Source organism: Anarrhichthys ocellatus, unplaced genomic scaffold, assembly GCF_004355925.1.
Source record: "Anarrhichthys ocellatus isolate YVR2014 unplaced genomic scaffold, GSC_Weel_1.0 scaffold64, whole genome shotgun sequence".
Lineage (NCBI taxonomy): Eukaryota > Metazoa > Chordata > Actinopteri > Perciformes > Anarhichadidae > Anarrhichthys > Anarrhichthys ocellatus.
Window position 1 is genome coordinate 2,713,482 of NW_022280094.1, and position 23,663 is coordinate 2,737,144.

The 23,663-nt window shown below is 41.6% G+C and overlaps 1 protein-coding gene across 12 annotated transcripts in view; it reads left to right on the plus strand.

Moving 5' to 3' along the window:
• Window positions 1-23,663, plus strand: part of myo18ab (myosin XVIIIA b) — a 143,218-nt gene that overhangs the window by 107,556 nt on the left and 11,999 nt on the right. For 10 of the 12 annotated variants that reach the window (XM_031872466.1, XM_031872465.1, XM_031872467.1 and 7 more), the window contains 10 exons: window positions 3,242-3,352; window positions 5,566-5,670; window positions 6,859-7,005; window positions 8,285-8,398; window positions 13,915-14,031; window positions 15,617-15,700; window positions 17,621-17,758; window positions 19,908-20,093; window positions 20,231-20,370; window positions 22,313-22,357. In XM_031872466.1, coding sequence (XP_031728326.1) covers window positions 3,242-3,352; window positions 5,566-5,670; window positions 6,859-7,005; window positions 8,285-8,398; window positions 13,915-14,031; window positions 15,617-15,700; window positions 17,621-17,758; window positions 19,908-20,093; window positions 20,231-20,370; window positions 22,313-22,357 — 1,187 coding nt within the window. The remainder of the gene's footprint in view (window positions 1-3,241; window positions 3,353-5,565; window positions 5,671-6,858; window positions 7,006-8,284; window positions 8,399-13,914; window positions 14,032-15,616; window positions 15,701-17,620; window positions 17,759-19,907; window positions 20,094-20,230; window positions 20,371-22,312; window positions 22,358-23,663) is intronic. The other 2 variants (XM_031872472.1, XM_031872462.1) reach the window with 1 other exon arrangement.

Below are 23,663 nucleotides of genomic sequence, written 5' to 3' on the forward strand. Positions count from 1 at the left end.
GTAGGTAAGTAGACAGGTAGTAAGGTAGAGAGGGAGTTAGGTAGGTAGACAGGTAGGAAGGTAGAGAGATAGGTAGGTAGGAAGGAAGGTAGCAAAAGTAGAGAGGGAGGTAGGTAGGAAGGTAGAGAGGGAGGTAGACAGGTAGGAAGGTAGAGAGAGGGAGGTGGGTAGACAGGTAGGAAAGTAGAGAGGGGGGTAGGTAGGTAGACAGGTAGGAAGGTAGCGAGAGAGGGAGGTAGGTAGACAGGTAGGAAGGTAGAGAGAGAGGGAGGTAGGTCGACAGGTAGGAAGGTAGAGAGGGAGGGAGGTAGGTAGACAGGTAGGAAGGTAGAGAGGGAGGTAGGTAGCGAGAGAGGTAGGTAGGTAGAGAACGTGGCTTATTACAGTCCTACGACAGCCACAGATACCAGATTTTTTTTTTTTGTTTTTTGTCGGAGCCTTTGATTCAATGATTGCTGTCAGGATGTTATGATCATTTTAACAAATCAATATCAAAAATATTTTTGAAGAAGATTATAAACCCTGCCTTTAAAGGTGCCTCGGCATCAGGCGCAGAGAGGCGTGACAGTGGAGGTATTTGACGCCCTGGGACTGAGAACAGACTGCACACCCTGTGTGTTATTATCTGGGGGTTACACCTCCATGTGTTGATACCCAGAACATAGCAACAAGAGAAGAAATGAAGAAAGTCCAGCCAGAGGACAGGGTCTCTGTAGAACCAGACACCACCACACAATTCTACTGGGTCAGAAGTGATGACTGAGAGGGTTATTTATGAATCAGATATAGAGATCAGAATCATGGGGAAACAGCTAACCTGGCTCCCCTCTTAGGGGCCGTGTCCCCCAAAGCGTTTTTCCCCAGTTGAAAACGCCCAGCTGAGAGCTTTGGTTGCATCTGATTGCTATATTACAGAATATATACAGTATATATACTATCCTTTGTTCAGATTGAGATCAATTTTATAATCCTACAAAAGGAAATGTGTTTGGTCCAGTGCTCTAGACATGAGGACACCATAAAGTCCTCAGTAAAAACAATAAAAACAAGACCATAACATACACCTTACAAAACACATTTGCTCACATCTCTTTGCTAGGCTATTTGTGCCGCTCCTCCTCAACTGTGATTGGACAGGTGGGTAAAAAGCAACAGTGAAGAACGCAGCGTTTTTCCCAAAGTTGAACATTTTTGAACTCTTGGCGACCAGAAAAAAAACCCAAACGTTGAGCTCTATGCTCAGAACAGACTCTAATCGCCTCTTGACTCTGCTGCCATTGCTAATAATTAAAAAGAAATGTCCTCAAGAAAAAAGGTTTTGGTACATATGACCAACACAGTGTAATTTAAGACAGAGCCAGGCTAGTTGTTTCCCCCTGCTTCAAGTCTTAATGCTAAGCTAGGCTAGCCACATGCTGACTCCATCTCTGAACACGCAGACATGAGATTGATATCCATCCTCTCACACTAAAAGAAAGCAAGTACACATATTTCCCAAAATATTGAATTTCTTTATGTACTTTTAAATTCGGCCCCTGCTGGCACTGATATCTAAGGAGGCACACACATCACTTGATATACGTATCATTGGTTCCGGAGCATCACTCTGCTTAAGCTCCATAATGGGGGCTGTAGGTGAGAGACATTTTGTCTAGTAGAGAACACAAGTTGAAGAGTTTCTTACAGTGTTGGGTATATAGAAAACCCTGTTGTTTCAGGTACTGGTGACGAGAAGAAATATGGAAGTCCAGTTTGAGTTCCAGACGCATGAGCTTGAATGTTTATCAGACACCAACAAACTGCTCAGCGGTTGATACTATGAGTCAGGATCTCTGCAGTACAGTTCTGTCCTCCATCTGGACAAGCACAAGTTAAACCGTAAAATGATGACATTCCTGCAAGCGGTTACATTGCTGCAAAAGTAAAGCCAGGTTTCAGAGCTTTGCAGAGTGACCCTGCTGGAACCCTGTGTGTCGGCACGACCAGGGGCTGTATTCTTCCTGGTTCTAAGAACTGTGACGTTTTCTAAGAATTTAAGACAAGAGCCTGGTAAAGATAAATGTTATTCACAGAGCCACTTACCCTTTAAGATAGCTAAGGTGAAACACTGTTAGGATTAGGGAGGAGCACTTTAAAGAGTCTTAATCATGGGAGATTACGGGATATTCTCCAAACGCTGAAACGCCGTGTGTTAATAAGCCACTACCGATTAATTCATGCAGGGATTATGTTTGTAGTAGGCAATATGAAAATAATTGCTATGTTTATGCTCTCTACCATGATAGAGAGCTAAACAGATTTTTCAAGTCAGTTGTGATGATATTTACGATTATCCTGTCAATGGAAATTCACCACAATCAACGTATCTTGTTTTTTATCGCAATCGTCGATATAATGCTACATCGTCCCAGTTTGTGGTCCATCTCGTTAACCAACACTATAATGAGCTGACCAACACAATGTATTTAACATTCAGAACATTAATATCTCATCAAACACCCATCATCTATATAAAGATATGGTGGAGTAGAGAACGGCACTCTGCCGTTTTTTGCAGCTCTCAACAGCCGACGCCATGTTGAGAGCTGTGTGGACACGATAAAGACGGCCTCAATTTTGAATTTAGCAGCTTTAAAGACTGAACACAGCAGGGATTTACCAAACTGCTATTTGAACAACTCAACATTTACTGACAGTGTGCCAGGCCTCCTACACATCAGCTCTGCTTAATCATACATTATTACTGTTCCTGTGCTGTTTACCTGAGGAGTACTACTGCTAATACTACTGTCTACATTCATGCTGTCTGTTTTGGGAGATGTTCCTAAACGACCTCCACTCTGACTCATAGAAGGGAAATGACACACCGTCCAAAACACAAAAGTGCCCACACTCAGCTGTGATATCACTACGGGATGGTTAAGAGAAGTGAGTGAGGAGTCAGCAGGAAGTCAATGGTAGAATAAAAAGTTCTCAAAAACAAAAGAAACAGTTCTCAGCTCCAGCAGCAGACTGAGCTGTAGTGATGCTCCAGACAGGAAGCAAACGTCCTCTCAGCCTCCCTGTAGTTCTTCCACTATGAGCAGATGTCAGAGTCTATTAGCAATAGTGAGAACAACAACATGCACTGCGGACGTATGCACGTCTATGAATTATATATGGAAATAAGGTTGAATATCAGCTAAGGCTTCCTTTAAGCCAGGGGAGAGCAGAGTGTACAACGTCTGTGTTTGTCTTTCAGGCCAAGCTTCGTCTGGAGATGGAGATGGAGCGTCTACGTCACACTCAGTCCAAGGACATCGAGAGCAAAGACGATGAGGTGGAAGAGATCAGACAGTCCTGCAGCAAGAAGGTAAGGACGTGTTCATGCACACATTTTAATGTGTGACTTAAGTTTGCAATCACTTTAGCTGTTTGTTGTACAATCATGATTGAATGTGAGGGAGAGACAGGTGTAACGTGTGCTATTGGGAGCACAAAGGTAAAGACTAGCCGCAGAGACGGTGATAGAGAGAAACAGTAAGAAGACAGATACTGAGACAAATGTGACACTGAAAACTCTTTGTGACAACACCAAAGAATACTGCAGTTAATGAAATGCTGAATATAAAGTCACTTTACAGGAGCTCTCTGTTCAGCACCACCTTACCAACCATGTTACCTTGCTGCTCCTCTCAGATGTCTTCTGCTGGAATTAATATTTCTTCTGAATTTGAATGGTTCACAATTAGGTCCAGATCAGTGCCAAATGACTGAAGCATCCGATCAAATGCTTATTAAAGAGACAGGGTAAGAACTTAGCGGAGGCCTTGATATCCTGACTTTTAGTTTCTAGTATGGGTCAACCTCCAAAAACTCTGCAGTAATGTATTTGTTCTAGCCAAGAACAAGACTAATTATTTTTCTCTTTTATTCAGTCATGACGTCTTTGTTGGACTGCCATTGTTTGCTATTCTCGCATATAAATTGCAGTCAAGTTTAGCGCCATTGCTTTCTAGACATGTGCAACATGTTTATGTCTTAGTTAGCTGGAGTTCATACCAATTCTCTGAACCTGGTGGTTACCATAAACACCCTACAAGTAGCTGGGGCCTATATTAACTCAACGATTGAGGGGCCTTTATTGAAAATAGGCTTTTATTAGTGACAGGCCAGTATTTCTAATCCTCCCCATTTTAGAATGAGACACATCCCCTGATTTCCTGTTTTAATGTGCTGTTGATTCTGTTTGCTGTTAATACAAACTCAACTCTATGTTAACCTGTTGCCTCGGTCAATTCAGCATAATGTACATTTCCACAACACTAATTCTGTCAGTATAACAGAGGACTGACGTCATACTCACCACTCTGCTGCTCTCACATTCTCATCTCTTCCAGAAATACAGTTTGTATTCACTTCAATTTCCAGCGTTGTCCTTACTTGATTGCTATCAAGCTACTGCCGATGAAACACAACACTTCCTGCACAGATATGTCACATTAAAAGCCTTCCAGCAGCTCAAGGAGCATAGTCCCTCCTTTTCGTCGAGGCTTTTCATTTCACCCGTATACAGGAAGTGTAGGGTTTAACCGACAGTAGCTCTGCAGTAAGAAGGACTGGAAATAATCATTCAATTAAAACAGTGTTAAAAAGAAGAACTCTGAGCAGCAGAGTGGTTTGTATGACTTGTTGTATGTTGTGTTGTTGCATTGATTAATAGGTGCTGTGGAAATGTATGTTACAATGAGCTATTATAGTATACCTTTGCCTTTAAACGTTTATTTGTTCTTGTTTACGGCTTTTATTGAAGGATTTTAGGGTATTTGTGGTATGTTTCGTAACTGGCCCTCATAGTACACACCACACACACATACATATACAAGACAAACACTAGGCATACAAAGAACTTCCAACTGTATTTATAATTGTATTTGTTGGATTAAGATCCATCCTGTGAATTATTTGACTCTTTCTTGAGTCACATTTGTGTATATGTCAGCATAATCTGCCGTGTGATGTCAGTCGGGTAGATGCAGTGGAGTAGAGGAGGGCTGTGTGTTGTATGCGTGTGGGTGGCTGAGTAAGTGAGTGAGTGGTAGGTTTGCTGTTGGAATCTGGGTGCCCATGCTTGTTCCACATCGTCTCCACACTGCATCTTCCAGTGACATGTCCATAGTGATGTACTGTTTGATGATGGATAGTACTCATTAACTGCATGAAGGAAGCTGACCAATAGTAATGTGTGTGTAAATAGTGGACATTGTATTATTCAACATAGAACCTTGGTCATTATGCATCCAAAGTGTATGAACATACAAGCTACTGTAGACTGGATGGTGTTGGAACAGACAATGTGGTGATAGGATACTGGTTTAGTCTTCTAACGTGGGATAGATGTGTACTATAGTCCTTGCCCTACTATCTGTCCAGCTAAACTCTACTGAAGTATCTCCATTGATTTCCATGTGTTGCAGACATGTGTTGCAGACAATACATGTCTGCAACACACGTGTTTCTGTACCCCTGTGTGATCAGACTGATCTATGAATGTACTCATTGTTGAGTGTTTTTTCGTGTGTCCAGCTGAAGCAAATGGAAGTCCAGCTTGAAGAAGAGTACGATGAGAAGCAGAAGGTGCTGAAAGAAAAGAGAGAGCTGGAGTCCAAGCTTCTGTCAGCACAGGACAAGGTACCTACACTGTATGATGTGATGGAGCCCAGTCCTGTTGGAGCTGGAGCACCATCTTGGATCAAACATGTAAAAAAACACCTTGGTCCTTTGGTGTGATTTCCTGCAGAATTCCTCTTCATGGAGAAGTCAGTCACTCCAGATTAATAGTTGTGAAATGGTAAATCAAGAGACATTCATCTTTCAACAGGACTTGATCTGTATCTGCTCATTCTTCTGCATATTCACAGCACATTATATGCACATTGGGTATGTGCAGGGTTATATAGTACCAGAATGTTAGGAAGGTTATTAGTTGTAGAGCTAGAGCAGTACAGCTGTCGATGTGTGTGGGTGGAGATGTGGGTGTTTCATATGATTGAAGTGAGTCATTTAAACTGACTCAATCAAATATTTATCCGACTTCGCCGACTGCAATTAGAGAGCCATCAGCATCGATTAAGTTCAGACTTTGAAAACCAGGAAACAGAGGAGGATCCTGCTGCAACCAAACCAGTCCAAATAAATTCATCTGTGATGACAGCGTACAGGATATAACCAATGTGTACACTTTCCCGGTGGAGTTTTCTTGTACTGACATAACCCAACATGAAGGGGTTTAATACGGGGTTACGGTTCAAAACTCCAACAGAATTTCTTTCTTGCTTTTTTTGGATGTACAAGCTAATCAGAAAAGGTTACCCAACTCCCGATATCGTTTCTAGAGTTGCAACAATTTATTCATTAGTCAATGGATGGAGAATTTATTTTCATTTATTTATAATTAAATAACTTGTATTTTATATTTTATATTCAAACTATGCTTGAAAGTCAATGTTTGACCTTGTGTCATTATTTTGTCAAACTATGATGTAAATGATTTCAAAATATGTAGATTTCCAGTCTTCAGTCTTACTCTTATACATCTGATCTTTAACAGTAAATAAGACCTGATGTTAATTGTCAGTAATGTTAAGAAAGCAGTAAGACAGACCTGTATTTTTAATAATGATTGGATGACAGAATCACACAATAATGGTTTTCCATCTATAAGCCGTACTCTGTCAGTAGACAAAGTGTGTTGATTGAACTCAAATGGAAGTGTGATAAAATGTAGGGATTGGTCCTTTAAATGGTAACATGGAGCGAGTCCATGGCCAATCCTTGATGTATCAGTTGAGTCACCAAACCTAACTATCCGTTTCCCAGGTGAGAAGTGGTGACATGGAGACTGAAAAGCGTTTGAGGAAGGACCTGAAGAGAACCAAGGCCCTGCTGGCTGATGCTCAGATCATGTTGGACCACATAAAGAACAACGCGCCCAGCAAGAGGGAGATCGCTCAGCTCAAAAACCAGGTACCAGCATCATAAGCACTCGGGTGAAAGGCCTTTACACGCTGGGGCATGTCAATATACCTTTTCCAAATGTTGTTTTTGTCAAAAGTACTTTCACACAGAATACAAATATTACACAGACGAGTACTATCCAATCAGAGTTGAGCGGGTCAGGACTTCGCCATCCTAGGAAAAAGATACAAGGATACTTATTAGAAAACTGCATATGCATGTTTATCCTTCAGAATAACCGTCATTTTAATATTTGCTGCCATTTTTTTTGGAACATGGGCGATTTTTCGGAGCTTTCACAAAGCCAATAAAGGCATCAACCAACCAAGTTTTGCAAAACGTGTTGCGTTGCGCCTCGATCAATTCAGAGGCTCCGTATTCAGAACCAAGATGGCAAACTGTATTACTTCTTTCAACCAACTTAACAAAGGCTGCACGTCCCAGATCCACTCCTTCTATTCAGTCACACCTTTTACACGCGTATAATATTCACAGGCAAATATTTAGCAGTTTCCTGTCGTTTTTCCGTCACACCCCCGGTATACAGGCCTTTATTCAGTACAGCTGTATGCAGCTCGCGTTTCACTCGCATATAACCATGGATAGTTTACTGAATGGGTCTACCGGACACAGGCCTAGAGGCCCCGCTCCAGATTCTCTCTTCAATTTTCTTGTTGGAAAGTCGATCAACTACACGAGACGCGAAGCGTCCTGTTGTGTCTCTTTCAGTCAGGGAGTCTTGCTCTCCTGTAGGAGGGGTGAGGGCCCGTTGTCTCATGATCCATTAATGAATGAATGCGACCTGACTACTGATACTACTACTGCTCTTTATTTCTATTCAAGTTACAACTCACGAACAGTTTGTGTCCAAATAACAGCTTCATATGTAAACCACCGTTCAATGAATTTGAAGTGATGCCCATGACAGTCATTTATAAATGCATAACGTCATAGTTGCGTATGATTGTCTGAATTCTAGATAGCTGGTTCCCAACCTCTCTGACTTTGACCTTCATAGCGAAGCAATGACCACACACAGTCGCACGTTGCAGATGTCTCAGCTGTGACTAGTTTACCTGAGAGTTTTGGTTTTAGGCAACAATATTTTTCCCTAGTGGGGCTTCATAGTTTGGAAACCTCTGGGAGTAAGAATTATTGTATTAGAATCATTTCTATAACACTATGGAGTGGGACCACAATCAATTGATAGTATGTTTAAGTGATTGTTCACATGATTTACATTTTGTTACTGAACTAATACATTTCTATCCACTTGTGTCCGTTTCAGCTGGAGGAATCTGAGTTCACCTGCGCGGCTGCAGTTAAAGCTCGCAAGTCCATGGAGGTGGAGATTGAAGATCTGCACGTTCAGATGGAGGACATCTCCAAAACAAAACAGGCGGTCAGTACAGCTCTCTGGATCCTCATCTCGGCCTTTAAGCACTTTCCTGCAGTAACACAACCACAGGTGGCATTTTGATCAAAGGTATGATTACTCGTACTGCAGCAAATAGGAGGAAAAATATCATCAGTGGTGAGGACTTAGTTGTATTTTTGAGGCTTTTAGAAGGCTGCACCATCTGTGGTGGTAGCAGGACAGCAGTAGATCTGTCAAAGAATTGCCTTTAGCCAGAGATAAGGGGTTAGAGCCCCCCCCGCTCTTAATTTTCCCTGCAAAAACATACACTTCTCTTTTTCTCTGTCATTACCTCTTAAGTTTTACTTCTTTTTTCTTTTCTTTGTATCTCAGCCTCTCCCAATCTTTTTTGACCTTTATATTTTTATTTCCTTTTTGCAGGACTTTTCTCACTTTAAGCCTTGTTCCCATGGCGATCTGGTTCCACATGTCAGTCAAACTGCCTTCTTTCCTACTTCTCCCCCACATTTCTCCTAGTATTCATTTACCCTCAATCTTACTTTCTGTAATCTCTTTTTGCTTTCTCTCTTCATCGTTAAAAAGCAATTACTGAATTTTGCTGAAAAGTTTGCCTGCATGTTTTATGAAGGTGAATATTGTGTCCACAGTGAAGTGAAGGGTAAAGATAATTGAGTTGACACAGCTGCAGGTCAGCAGGAATGGATAGATAGAGGAGGCTGTTCCCTCAATTTCATTTGTTTGTCATTTTTTTCTTGTACCCTCTAACAGAAAGATGTAGCACATGAGGATGTGTATGTGCACATACTGAAAATGTTACTATCAGCTCTTTTCTAAAAGTGTTTTTAAATGAACTGGGGAACAACTAGCTGCTCTTAGAATGTCCTACATATGAGCAGCATTATGGAGTCTGGATTTTGCCACCAGAATACATTACACTACTGTACATTACATTACAGTCATTTAGCAGACGCTTTTATCCAAAGCGACTTACAATTCAAATTCTATCACACTTCTACGCTGTAGGCACAGCTACGGGAGCAATTTTGGGGTTAAGTGTCTTGCTCCTTTTTGGTTTTTAACTACAATTATAATCAATTGATGCATTTCATTTAAGAATAACTAAACCTCCAAACCACTGTTTTTAAGCTGAAAACCAATGTATATGGGCATTTAGTAGCGTAGTTGACATTTTAGTGCAAATGGTAAATGGACTTGCATATGTATATGGCAGTGGCGGGCCGTGCATTTTATACCTAGGCCTTCACTTTTGTCCTACAGCTGAAATACCACCTTATAACCACATGATGGTGCCACAGATATTGTCAGTTTCTAAGGCTGTAACTATGTACGTATTAAATGTACCTAACGTTCGGTACGAGACTTGCAATACGTTTGAATAGTACTAGAGCATCTGGAAAATGCAGAAGCTTATATTCAGGAAAATATAATGTTTTCTGCGCTCATGGAGGACAGTGGTTCTCAGCTGGTCTGACTGTGGGACCCACCATCACTCCTTAATGACAAGTCGCGGCCCAAAGTGATCGTCTTATGATTTTACTTTCACAACTTGAGCATTGTACGTACTGCTCTGCAGTGTCTTTCCTCGTCTCAGTCCCCTCTGTCATGGTGCATCTCACTCAGTCAGAATGCCCATATTTGATTGGCTGAGCTGCATCACGTGATGTGATTCACTACCCGACATGCCTCTGCTCTTAAGCTTTGTTTCACGATAGTCACGTGCTCGCCCACTGACCAATCACAGCACACTCTGCACCTCGCGGCAGACACTGAGCTGCTCCAATGCTGACGTCATTATAGGCCGGCGAGCAGGATCTGATACGTCAAAGAATACGCCCAACATGTCAAACTAAAGATCTGATTGGTTGAAGAATATGACAATCAACAATATCGTCCCCGTTCACTTAAACTGCACATGGATGCAGGCCTCCGTCTGCAGGCCTCTGGCCTCTGTTCTTACCTAGAGACACAGAGGTGAAATCTGATTGGATAAAAGCTTTGTGATTCTGTTTAGGCCAGCAGAGAAGGCTTTGCAGGCCCTGACGGCCCACCACTGGTATACGGCCCTTCTAGTCATCAGACCATTCAAAGTATTTGAATTCTAATAATTGTGTTATAAATTGAAACCAGAACATTGTAATATAATTTTGCTATTGGCTGATCTGGAGCCATGTATAATAGAGACATCTTTGACTCTGTAGAGAGGAGTATTAGAGAAGAGTAGCAGTTACCCTTTCAATTACCCTTGAATTGCCTATGCTTTAGTCCTTTTACAGCACTCTTACCAACCATAATCATAAGAAAGGTCGCCATGCTAGCGATTAGCAATTAGCATAGGCTAATTAAAAGGGTAACGGCAATCATGAACAAAAAGTTAAAAACCATGAAGTCTGGCTACATGTTGAAATATAGTAGACCAAAGCAGCAGCTCGTGTGGTGCTTTTTATGACCCTCAACTATAGCATGAAAGCATGATGGAATTAGCAAGCTAGCTAGCTAACTAGCCAGCCACTTAGTGAGTGAAATTGAACACAATGCTTCAACACACAGCGTGGGAAAGCACACTGCTATCACCAGATAATCAGTGCTGAACACTGATTCACCACATGTTGTAATGTGCTGAATGCTGAACTTCAAGTCCACAGAAAGGAGAGAAAGGGCCTGTATGCTGTGATTGTTACGCTACAATGGTTATGGCAAATGAGCCGACGATAGACGCGACTAGGTGTGACTTAAACTTAAGGCATACGTTAAGTGAGTATAAGACACGAGTCTCCCACTCCCATCCAAATAAAATCTCCACGCAGCTTATGGTCCTGCATTCTTCATTTTGAGGTTGTTTATTGGTCAAGCCATGCATGGCTTCATCTCAGCTATCATTTTGGTTTTGTATCAGGCTGTTTGGAGAAGCTTAGCAAGTATTCCACGCAAATGCATTCTAAGGTTTTCCTCAAAATACACGATCCATTTAGTAGAAGGTGAAAAGGATAAGAAGAACGTGTAACCTGCTGTTTGTTTTGCAATGGTGTGTTTGAGGACGACCTCTGCAGCAAACATCCAGCCTGCTGGGGAAGTAAGAGGCTGCTACGATGACAGAAATGATTATTACATAAATGGAGAGTTTTGCAGCCACATCATGCATTGCAATTCAACCAAGATAAAAATCCTGCAAATAACATTTCTTTCAGATGGTTTTCCGTTTTTACCATACTCCCGCCGTTCTATCGCCATCATTGCAGTGTTTTGAGAAAATTGTCTCGCATGTTTTCGGTAGCTTTATTTTTTCACAGAGAGCCACGGCAACCTGAGAGGAAATACAAAACAAAGAGCAGAGCAACGTACTTGACAGCCTATTGGTAAATGTGTTAAATGAAAGTTTGATGCTTTTGACTGTCACGTCTTTTCTAGCATCCATCACAAAATGTTTCCCACGCTGCAGAGTATGAGCTGCCGTCAAAGCTTTGATTAGCACTCAGTGAGGCCAACGGTGAATTTAAAAAGGGAAAGTGTGATATGTAAATGAATTTGCCCCAGATTCCACATGGATATTTTTAGTCACTGAAGTGCACCTTGATACGTCTCAGCAGTGGGTGGTTTTAAAATAGACGAGCAATAAATAAATCCAAATCCTTATTTTGAAGCTGTCTTTTGATTCTGTGATTTGAGTTAATTCTTCTTCCTGAATGGACTGTTTCTTAATTAGATAGATGCTACAGTGTGAGCTCGACCTGTCCCTGACTCCTCAACTACTCGCTATGTGCAAATGGATTCATTATCCTTTTCACATCGCCACATTAGTCATCATTTATTAATCCATATCCCTGAACTAACAACCTCTCTCCCTCTTTTCTATATTATCCCAGTCACTACAGAAATAGGATTACTTCAGCACAGTCCCTGCCCTCAGCTGAAGGTACGAGGCAGTTGCTGCTAGCTTGTAGCCTCTAGTTGGATATCTTGGTTATGACTGGGGCCTTATATAACCCCCGTTGGGCCCTGTGATAAGAGGGGCGCTGTAGGAGCTAATACGAGCTCTCCTCTGGGAAAAAGCACACACTAAGTCAAAGCACAGCTCCAGACTATAACTCTGATTTATAACTATTTATGGAGATAGTGCAAGGGAAAGTGTAGATTCACTTTATATATGTATACAATGTAAACACCTGTGCCTAGAAAATATCCCTACAGTTTTATAGATTATCTAAAATCAATATATAATATAATATATTATAATATAATATTACTGTGTGATGGTACAGTGTCAAGAAGGCGTGATATGGGAAGAGAAAAATAATCTATATGCATTATATGCTTTTGAATTTATATAAATAATGATGGTAATAATAATTTTACTATTACTATATAATTTTACTATTAGAACGCAGCTTTAAGGTACAACATTAAATATAAGACACAAAAAGATGACACATAAAGCACTATATTAATGCAAGCCAAAAAAAAGCAGGGCTGTTTGCATGCTCCTTTATAAAACTTAATTAAAGCAACTATAGCAGTGCATTGTTACCACCATGACAAACAGAAATTTGAGTTATTCCCAGAAAATGTTCTCGTTTTAATGAGATATTTTCAACGATATTTTAATTTTTATTGCTACATATCAAATGATTCCATTTTGACAGTAAAAAGAAAAGTCTTGTTATAATCTCGTTTTTATCACAAAACCTTCTGCATCATCCATCTATCAGTTGATAAAGTGAAGTCTTGTTCCAACGTTAAAAGGTTAGATCAAGAATCTGAGCTATTATTCTATTTGTGTCATGGTAGGCTGCTATTGTTCTGCTGCTATTCCACTGTTCTGCTATTGTAGAGAAATGGGATTCTTCAACAGGACTGGTATAAAATGTGCTATCTGTATCAGTGTTTGTGTTCAGTTATTCAGTCGATGTTGTGAGATGCTTTTGGCCTTGCTTCTGCATTGTGTGTGATCTTTGTCCTTACATTTTATTAGTGATCCTTTTTGATGGTTACCCAGTCATTTTCCTGATTGTTTTTTTCCACTGGCAGCATTGCACACAATAGCACATGCATGTTATTTGAGTGCTGCTGCCCAGTGTGTTTGCTAATACACAAAGACATGTACTATATAAACCTTTGACTTTTAACTGTACACACAGTGTCATGACTGTAAATCTGAGAGTTTATTCTGAGCTGTACATTTAGTGATTAGCAGCTCTTGTTTGCGGATCTGGAAGGTTATGGTAAATGATATTGTTCTCCACTAAAAGCTTTTCTAACAGACGCTGCTCTGTGATGATGTCCCATTTTATGCTTGATAGATGTTACTGTTCACAATCATCTGTACAATCAAATGATAAATATTTGATTCATAAAGCAAAATGAATGAAGAGCTTGAGCCTGTGTGAAGCACAGATCCTATTTGTGGGATGTCTTTTCTCTCCGTTGTTGGTTGGGGAACTAGCTGCCACTTCATGTCTAATATGCTCTCACACAGCTGGGCTGATGTATTTACGAATCTCTTTGATTTTCTTGGTGTCCTTCAGCTGGAGGAGCAGCTGAGTCGTCTGCAGAGAGAGAAGAATGACCTGCAGTCCAGGATGGAGGAGGACCAGGAGGACCTGAACGAGCTGATGAAGAAGCACAAGGCTGCTGTGGCTCAGGTCTGCTGTTCTCCTCTTCATCTGTCATAGAATAACATTAGGACCTGGAAATGACATTAGCCAATTAATGCCTTTAGGCAGCTGTATTATTTTAATAATTAATTAATCACATTTTAAAGTGGAATTATGAAAAGGAATATTTATTACAAATATCATTTTAAAAAGGCTTTTATCTTTTGTTTTTAGACTTTCTAATGTGTCTGTCTGTTATATTCCATCTCACAATGAATTGGTTACTTACTTCTACCTACATTTAAACTTCCAACCATTTCATGACTGCTTAATATAAAGACCTAAAATTGAAATGGAGCTCAACCCACAGAGCAGCCACTGGATTGGCCAATCAAAACTCAGACACACAAGCAACGAAGCACCCTGTTTCAGCTTGAACACATTGAATTACATCTAAAACCAAGCTCAAGCAATACCAAACATTTTTGGAGACTGAAATCAATAGTATAATAACAAAATGATGATATCATTTACTGACTCAAAAAAAAGGATTTCGTTTTAGAGTTAAGTTAGTTCTTTAATGCAAATGAAATAATCCCTTATCAATGTCTCATCCGTGTTCATGCATGTGTGCCCTCAAGCACACGCACGAGATAAACTAAACGGAGACTCACTCATAGAAAAACAGCACATCAATGCAGTTATACAAGATGTCACTCAACAGGGAACCTTTAAGTGATTCCCAAAAACACCCAGTGCAGTATTGATCAGTTCTACAGCTGATACTGTATGTCAGCAATACAACTCAATCATCCATCATGAAACAGATGGAGGAAGTTGACTGGCTGGTGTATGATTTTTAATAAAAAGCAAAGATTTGCCCAACATATCAGAAAGCTGATATTAACGTTAACATTGCCCCAACACACACACACAGACACACACACAGGTTCCACAAATCATGTCAAAAACCATCCCAGGTTCTTTTAAAAAACTCTAATCCCTGTATCAAGCTTTACATGGAATTGATTTAATGCCGTTCATCCCTGCCAATTGAGACATTTTTAAAAAGGTGGTGTTTGGCTAGCTCCCATTAGTATTAATGTAGCTGTACATGCAGATGAACAGCAAGGGGAAATGAAAGTGGAGTAAAAGTGCTTCCTTTCCACTGCTGATGGAATGATGAGTGATGTGCTTCCACCGGCTCCAAATGAATTCATCCTTCCTGTCTAAACTGAAGCGGCTGAATTCCCGGTGGGAGTGGCTGTAGCAGAGTGCTTCATCTACTGTGAAGAAGAGCTCAAATATTTCACACAGGTCACACTGAAATGAGATTCATTGATATGCTTTCACCAGACTCAAAGAATGCTTCCAGCTGATTTATTTTGTCTATGTAATATCACTGTGATGTCATTGTGTTTAAAGGGCTATTTTTTATTGTTTGGAGTTTGATGATTTAGATTTTGTTTTGGGGGATTTTAGCTGCATATATAGTCTGCATACTGTACAATTGATATACTTCTGATGATTTATTCATCATTTGTATGGAATAAAAGAAAAACATGTCTAATATCCATCTAATGTATCATGTTGCTCACTGACTTGCTTCTCTCGTGTGTTTTTGTGGTTTCAGTCGGCCCAGAACCTGGCTCAGATCAGTGACCTGCAGGCCCAGCTGGAGGAGGCCCTCAAGGAGAAGCAGGAGGTTCAGGAGAAGGTAGATGCTGGTTCCCTGCTCTCAACATACCACTGATGTGACAAGGACATACAGTTAACATCTATATTCCATTTAAAATCACAGTTAAACAGGCAGAGAGAGATGTGACGGTGTGAACACTGTCAGCTTTAAAAAGTATTGGTCAGACCAGAGGAGGGGACCAGCAGGACAAGTGAACTGTAATCCAGCCCTAAATTCATTTCACATACATGAAGGGCTCAGTAACCAATTAGAGAATAGCCTTTATAAGTTGATTCTATTAAAATGCAGCAGTGATCTCCCATCCTGCTTGGTCCCTTACCAACTAAACTGACCACAACAATACCAGGCTGTATCATAAAAGAGGGACTGAAATAGATTATTTTCAAAGCAAGTGAGGTATTTAAGTATTTGTGCTGGTTGGTGATAGGGGAACAACTGTAATGAGGGGCTGTAAGAAAGCACCAGCATCATCAGTAACTTAACAGGACTGAGACAGCAGGTCTCAGCTGGGCTCAGCTCTCCTCAGAGGAACTCCTGTGTGGGAGGAAGATGATGGAGAGCTGTGTTTGATAAGTGGATTGAGTCCACATGCTGTCCACACTCACTGAGATCTGAACTCGATGTGAGCCAGATCCAATCTCGTAGCATACAGACTTATCAGTTAATGCCTTCTAGCATGATCAGATGACCATTGTCTATGACTAGCTCTGGCTTTTAGATACTTTAATCCAAAGACTTACCTTTCAAAACCAGCATCATGACTGAAACTCAAAGAGGTTCAAGAACAGGACTGCTATATTTTCCGTGTTATTTTTGAGCTTGTGTTACTTTTCAACCTAGAAAGACAATCATTTGCTGGTTCCAACTCCACAAATGTAAAGAGTTGCTACTTTCCTGCCTTTTCATGATGGTACACTAACTATTTTTGGGTTTTGGTTTTGACTCAAACAGTCTAAGTATGTTGATTGGCCTCTGGGAAATTGAGATGGGTGTTTTTCATGGTTTACAGATAGATACTTACTATTTTTTGCCAAAAGAGCTTGTCAACGTATGCCGGCCTTATGTTATGACACTTTGAGTCTCATAATGCAGGTCCTCCCCCTCTGCTGTAGGGTCCAGAAGAGAATCGCATGTACAGACTTAAAAGCATGAATGTGCAGCGCTGCATCGAACACCTTCCTTTGCCTTTGCGCTGGTCTCTAACAAATACAACCCTTGATGTAATTGATGTGTCATTCAAGCAGGATTGCCACTGCAATATGTGACACAGATGGCCAACTTGGTGTCCCAACTCAGACAAGCAATAATGCTAAACATGCTAGTGCTGTCATCCCCATAATGCCTGCAGCTGCATGAATCTTTTTCTCCGTCCGACACAGCTGTACCTGACAAGGCAAAGATGTCATTAGACCCCCCCATCTATACTGTACAAGGACTATGATGTCCTCTTATGGCCCAAGGTCATAGATTTGCCTAGACCGGTTCTTTGAGGCTTATGTACTGTTGACCTGATGTGCCAAATCTAAACAAAGTTTCAAATATTTAAAATTCATAATGCATCTAATGCTCTACTTTGTGCTTCTCTTGGTTCATGAACAAAATGCAGCAGGGGATGAGATCGCACAGTTTAGTTGGACATTTTGCGTCAATGATAAGTTTGTCATAAGCTCAAGTCACAAGTTTCAACAGCTATTTCGGGTTTAGTGTTATCTGCATAGCTATGAACATTGATAGGTGCTTACAAATGATGACAGTGGTAACATGTAAAGACTGAAGAGTAGTGCACACAGGAAGGAGCCTTGCAGCACTCTCCATGGAATGTCTCCTCTTTGTGATGAAAAGCTTTGCATTCAGACAATAAAAGCTCTGTTTTTATTCTGGCCAATGGGTGTCACTCATAAGTATAGTGACTTAAATATGTGTATGTTTGTGTCGTAGATGCAAGCCCTCCAGAGCCAGCTGGAGTTCCAGGAGCAGTCCATGGTGGAGAAATCCCTCGTCAGCCGGCAGGAGGCCAAGATCCGCGAGCTGGAGACCAAGCTAGAGTTTGAGAAGACCCAGGTCAAACGCCTGGAGGTGAGAGCTTCAGACAGGTGGAGGAGTGCTGGTGTTAGAAGGTGGCTGGTAGAGGGAGCTGCAGCATGTGGAAAACATGCGAAGAGGTGGGAGGGTGAGGTTAGAGAAAGGTCATGATAACATGAACATAAATGGCAGCACACGTACTGCATCTCCAGAACACTTCAGACTACTGCCAGTTAGACCTTCCCCGCTTTACTTTGTCCTCTAGCATTTGTTGTGTGTCATTTTGAAATTATTTTCTGACTTTGCCTGAGACACAAAGCACAAGTGAAGGCTAAAGGTTACCATCTGCACACTCCCAGGGAGAAATTGAAATCCTCTTGCCCACTGATAAAATGACCCAGCGCTCAATTCTGCAGGTTCACTTTAGTAATTACTAGCTGTGCAATGTGCTCACCTCCAGGCACACTCCCTCTGCTCCTTGACCTCCAAAGTCAAAATAACAATATTTATTTATTACATGTGATTTTTCTAGCCTGTGGTGAAGTGTACAGAGTTAGGAAAATACACAGATGCTGCCTTTTGCTTGGCTTTTTATGGCTTCTCACCAGCATTAAAAGCTGCAGTGGGTGAATATTTCAGGTTGCCTGAGTAGTATTACTCATCAAAGCTGGAGGTGGCAGAACTCAATCAATACAGATGTGAAGGGGAACAGTACTACACCCACTCAGTATGTGAAATATGGAAGGGCTGGTGGCTAATGCAGCAGCTAACTCACTGATGAAGTATGCTGCTGGCGTTGATACAGACTGAATACAGACTGACTGCCGATTGAAAGACTTCTATAGGAGTCACCTGTTAAAACACTGCTGAACACAAACATATGAGATGAAAGACTGCTGCACCATTTCAATGCATTATTGATACAAATAAGCTCATCAATTGTTAACATTGTTTTCTGCCTGGGTGCTGTGGAGATGAAGTGTTGGGACTCCATTATTTCAGGAATGTATTGAGTATTTGTTGTGCTTTATGCTCATCTGCTACAGTAGCTTTGTTAAGTTGGTGTGCCATATCAGCAAAGGTTGTTATGCCTCAGTACTGAAGGTTGAACAAGGTCGTTGCTGATCTTTGAGGGCCAAAGTAATAAGGATACTGTAAATATTTAATGTTTAGCCATAGCAGCAGGTTACTACAATCGGAACCAGTTTATTGCCAAGTACGTTTGCACATACAAGGAACTTTATAACAAGAAACAAACAAACAAATTAGGAGTACGTTAAAATAAGTATGAAAAGGCTAGACACACGTGTCTAGAGGCTACCAGGTGCATGAAGTAACAAATAAGTGCAGAGTTATAGAAGGATAGAGACAGAGAGAAGGAACATACTGAGTAAATTCTCTTGGAAGAGGAGGTCATCAAGAGAGGGATTCTGTTGATCCAATGGAGTTGGGGAAGTCAGAGGTTGGATTTGAGATATGTTGCCTCGCAGTGACACCAGGACTAGTCAGCATTTATTTGCAGATGGTCATGAGCTTATGAAGCTGAATGAGGGGATTCAGGTAGGTGGGTGCTCAAGGCCACTCTGTAGGTGAGCATTAGTGACTGCAACTTAATATGAGGAGCAACAGGGAGCCAGTGGAGAGAAAAGAAAAGTGGAGTGACATGAGCCGCCTTTGGCTGGTTGAAGCCCAGACGTGCTGCTGCATTTTGGACCATTTGCAGCAGCTTCACTGAGCATGCTGGCCGCCCGCCAGAAGGGCCTTACAGCAGTCAGGGCACAAGGAGCGGAGCAGCCCATCAGTCAGATAGCACCTGATCTCTCTGATGTAATCTATGAAGTGCAATCAACATGGCTGAGTTACAGATGCAACATGCTCAGTGACTGTCAGTTGGCCATGAATCACAATGCAAACATTTCCAGCAGACTTTGTTAGAGAGAGCAGGGCTCAGCTAATCTACCAGAACTGTGTGCTAGCATGTATTGAATTGGCCACATCAGCAACTTGACAGATGCTGTCGTGTTGTGGACCAGCAAAAGTTGAGCCAGGTTGATATTTTTTGCTGGACCCCTCTGTGTTGGCGCCCTCATTCAAATGGGAACACACTTTTTTTAACGCGTATGTATGTATGTATATACGTATATTATATTATATTATATGGTCTGACCTTGTTGTGGAACCATCTCTCTTTATTGCTGCTCAGACCCTTGTAGCTCGTCTTAAGGAGAACTTGGAGAAGCTGACAGAGGAACGGGACCAACGCAGCAGTAGCGAGAATCGAGAGAAGGAGCAGAACAAACGTCAGCAGAGACAGATCCGTGACGTCAAAGAGGAGATGGGTGAACTGGCCAAAAAGGAAGCCGAGGCCAGCCGCAAAAAACACGAACTGGTAAGCTCACAATCACACAAGTTACTAACAATTAACAATGAGCAAGCAGCACAGTTATTTAAGGAGAGCCTGCATAGAATCCATCAACAAAAAGTCAACCTTTGGTCCTGCTCTGCTGACTCTTGTCTCTTTAACAGGAAATGGACATTGAGAGCTTAGAGGCTGCTAATCAGAGCCTGCAAGCAGACCTCAAGCTGGCCTTCAAAAGGATCGGTGACCTCCAGGCAGCCATCGAGGACGAGATGGAGAGTGACGACAATGAAGACCTGATCAACAGGTACAAACATGAACACATGAGGATGGTTCTGCTGTTAGCGGAGTGAAAATCAGCAGGATGTCCCTCTGAACATATTTGGAAAACATTAATATCATAGTTCCACAAAGTCATTTTCTTGAGCTTCCAGGCCACTTCTCAACGTCTTCATTAGCAGCTCAATGACAACTCACCATCATACCAACTCACCAGAGAATTATTAAGATTATTCCTCTTCAAGTGACCAAATCTCTGGTACAATCCAAAAGTGGTGGGACAGTTTTCATAGCTAATCATTTTATGAATTTGTTGCATTTTCCATCTTTTGTGCAATTCCTCACATTTTAGCACACATTTTGGAGGAGCAGTACCTTGCTCTCAGGATTTTACAGCACCTGACTGACTGTGCATTAAATGTTTAGCTGCCTCTCTGCTCTACTCTCTAAGGGCCATCCTGTGTAACCACTCCTCAATATAAAGTCTCCCTCTGCCATGACGGGATGAATTCTGCTGAGTGAGTGAGTTGAGCAGATCAACATCAGTCTCATGTCTGTTTGTAGAGCAGAGCTGGCACATAGAATTCCTGGAGTCTCGTCATCACAGTGAGGTTGCCTAGTTCAATCGTGTCTGTACGGAGACCAAAGCGACAACTAGCTCACTGTCTGTAACTAGCATCCCACGCTACAGCCCTAGACTCTGCTCAGACAAGCTCAGCTAACACAGAACTGTTGTGTATGGAGGAATTGTCCCAGCACGTAACGCTCCCTAAATCACAGACTGACATTTAGACGTTTCTCTTTGTGTGAGGATTAAACAGTCAGGATTCAACATGTTCATCAGTGAGCTTTAGAGGTGTTGGCAGGTGAATTTATGCTAAGCTAGGGTAAGCACATCCTGACTCTAGTTCTGTATCTAATACACAGATGTGAGGTATCCATTTTAACATGTAACTCTCAGAAAGAAAGCAGATGAGCAGGGGGCGATCTGTGAAAACATCAGAGTGGAAGATGTTTTTAATCATGAAGATAGATTTCAAACCACAGTGGGCCTATAAAGACTATGAAGCCTGTTTAGCTATTTCATACAGCTGTTAAAGTAACGTTTATACAGTCGTTGTGAACTTTAGTAAAACAAATGGAAACCCCTGTTCCATTTACTGAGATGAACAGCAGACTGTCCAGCGTGGAGATGTCCATCATGTAGCCTCGACGCCTCGTCATCTCACCAGCACGAGCTCTGAAAGTTAATGTCCATTCCTCATGTGATTGCTGTTTGCACTCTAGACTGTTCTCACGTTGCACAACTTTACTTAGATACATTTCAAACAGATTTGTATTTGAGGTATTTTCTATCTCTTCTGGTAGAGTAGCATTGATCTCTATGAGGAGAGGATACGAATAGTTCAACACACCCTGCAGATAAGCCTGTTATGTTGAACTGCTCACTTAATGAGAGTTGATTTGTTTTCAGTTGTCGTGTGTCATACTGCCATGTGACCAATGACAAATTCAACCTTCCAATCAAAGCCCTCCAGATAGTGAATGTTCTGGTCATTTGAATGGCCTTCCTCCTCAGATCAACACCCACCTTATATAGACAGCAGTCCTCCAGCTAACCTCTGGTTCAATTCCACAGAGATAAGTAGCACCGTTTGCTACAGCAGAAGTAGACAGCTGTGTGACTTATTAGAACACGCTCTGAAAGGCTTTCTTCTCCTCTGTAGGCAAGACACAAGATCAATAGTAGGTGGCACACGGAGTCGATGCCCCTAAAACCATGATGCGTCCCTTACTGTTTGTCATCACCATGACATACATATTTATTGAGATACGTATAAGCATCATTCACGTTTCATGTATTAGTTTTGACTTGATTCTTATTTCCTGTTTTTTTCTTTTCTATTGTCTTGTTTTTTTCTGTCTTGTCTTTTCTTCTTTGTCCCTCCACCCTTCATCATCACCACCAGTTTGCAAGACATGGTGACAAAGTATCAGAAAAGACAGAACAGAGTGTGAGGAACTTGAACTTTTTTATTTATTTATTTTTGCACCACTGGAAATGATGCAGTATTCTACAGTCTTTGAACATGTAGTCGAGAAGGTGATCGTGGAGAGCCATCACTTCTTGCTGTCACACTGTAGAAAAGAGATAAACTCAAAGGAAAAATCCCCCCTGACAGAAAAAAATAGAAAAGAGATTTGGAATGCACCTGGCATTCCGGGCTAATTTGAATGTTTCGTGATTTTCCTCATCTATTTCAAGACATCAGCTTTTGGTGTCAGGCCCTTAGAATCAAAGAGCGGTGGCTCATTGCAGATGCACACATGGTCAACAATTCAAACAGGAAGAACTGCCTCATGGGAGATACAGTGATACAGTAAATCCAGGGGGGGGGGGGGGGGGTTCCTTTGATGTGTGAAGGCTCGGGGATAATGCATCATCAACAGTGCTCAGAGATTCCCACAACCCCCAGTTTACACCACTCTTGATTGCATGGCCTCACATGCTGAGTTGCATGGCTACCACAATATGTTGCTAAAGCCCCAGCATGAAACAAGCCTCCCTCCTCAGATTGTCTGTGTGGTTAACCGCTTTGAATTGAAAGGCACAAGTGTGCTGATCTCTCTGGTTCATCCCCCTGGAGGCGCAGATCATACTCACAGTTCTCCTTTACGCAGCCGGGGGGGTTACCGTCATGTCAGACACTGCTGTGTTGTGTCTGAACAGCAGTCGGCGACGAGTCAGCCTCTCGCTCCCTGGGCCATCTTAATATTTCATCAGCCCGCTCTGGGGCTGGATGTGACTGTGGCTCGGTAGGACTGCCCTCCTGACAGGAGAAAGAAAGGGTGTGTTCCTCATCAATCTTTGACTCGCCCTTGCTTAATAATGCAGAACCCTCAAATGTCTTACAAAAAGCTGTCTTGCTCACCAGGCGAGTAGCACACACGCAGCGTTAACCTCTGGCTCTCAGCCAGTCCAGTCCCCCGTCTGTAAAGGGATTATTAATCAGAGCTGCAAAGTGCAGCGAGTGTTGTGATTTGTAATGAACTGTTAGCACTGCCACATTTCAATCAAAGGCTCCTCTTTCCTGGTGTTTGGAAAGGAGACAACATACATTTCTATTTCTGTGAAATATAAATTATGTAGCTATACATTTCAATATATTACCATTGATACAGCATAATTCAATTTGTATGAAGCTGCTCTAAAGTACAGAAAGGCTATGATTTTGGCTTAAGATGTCATTGAAATCATATTGGGGTTTATTTCTTCTGTAAAATAGAAGTGTACTCTGTTGAGGACATAGAAGACATTTA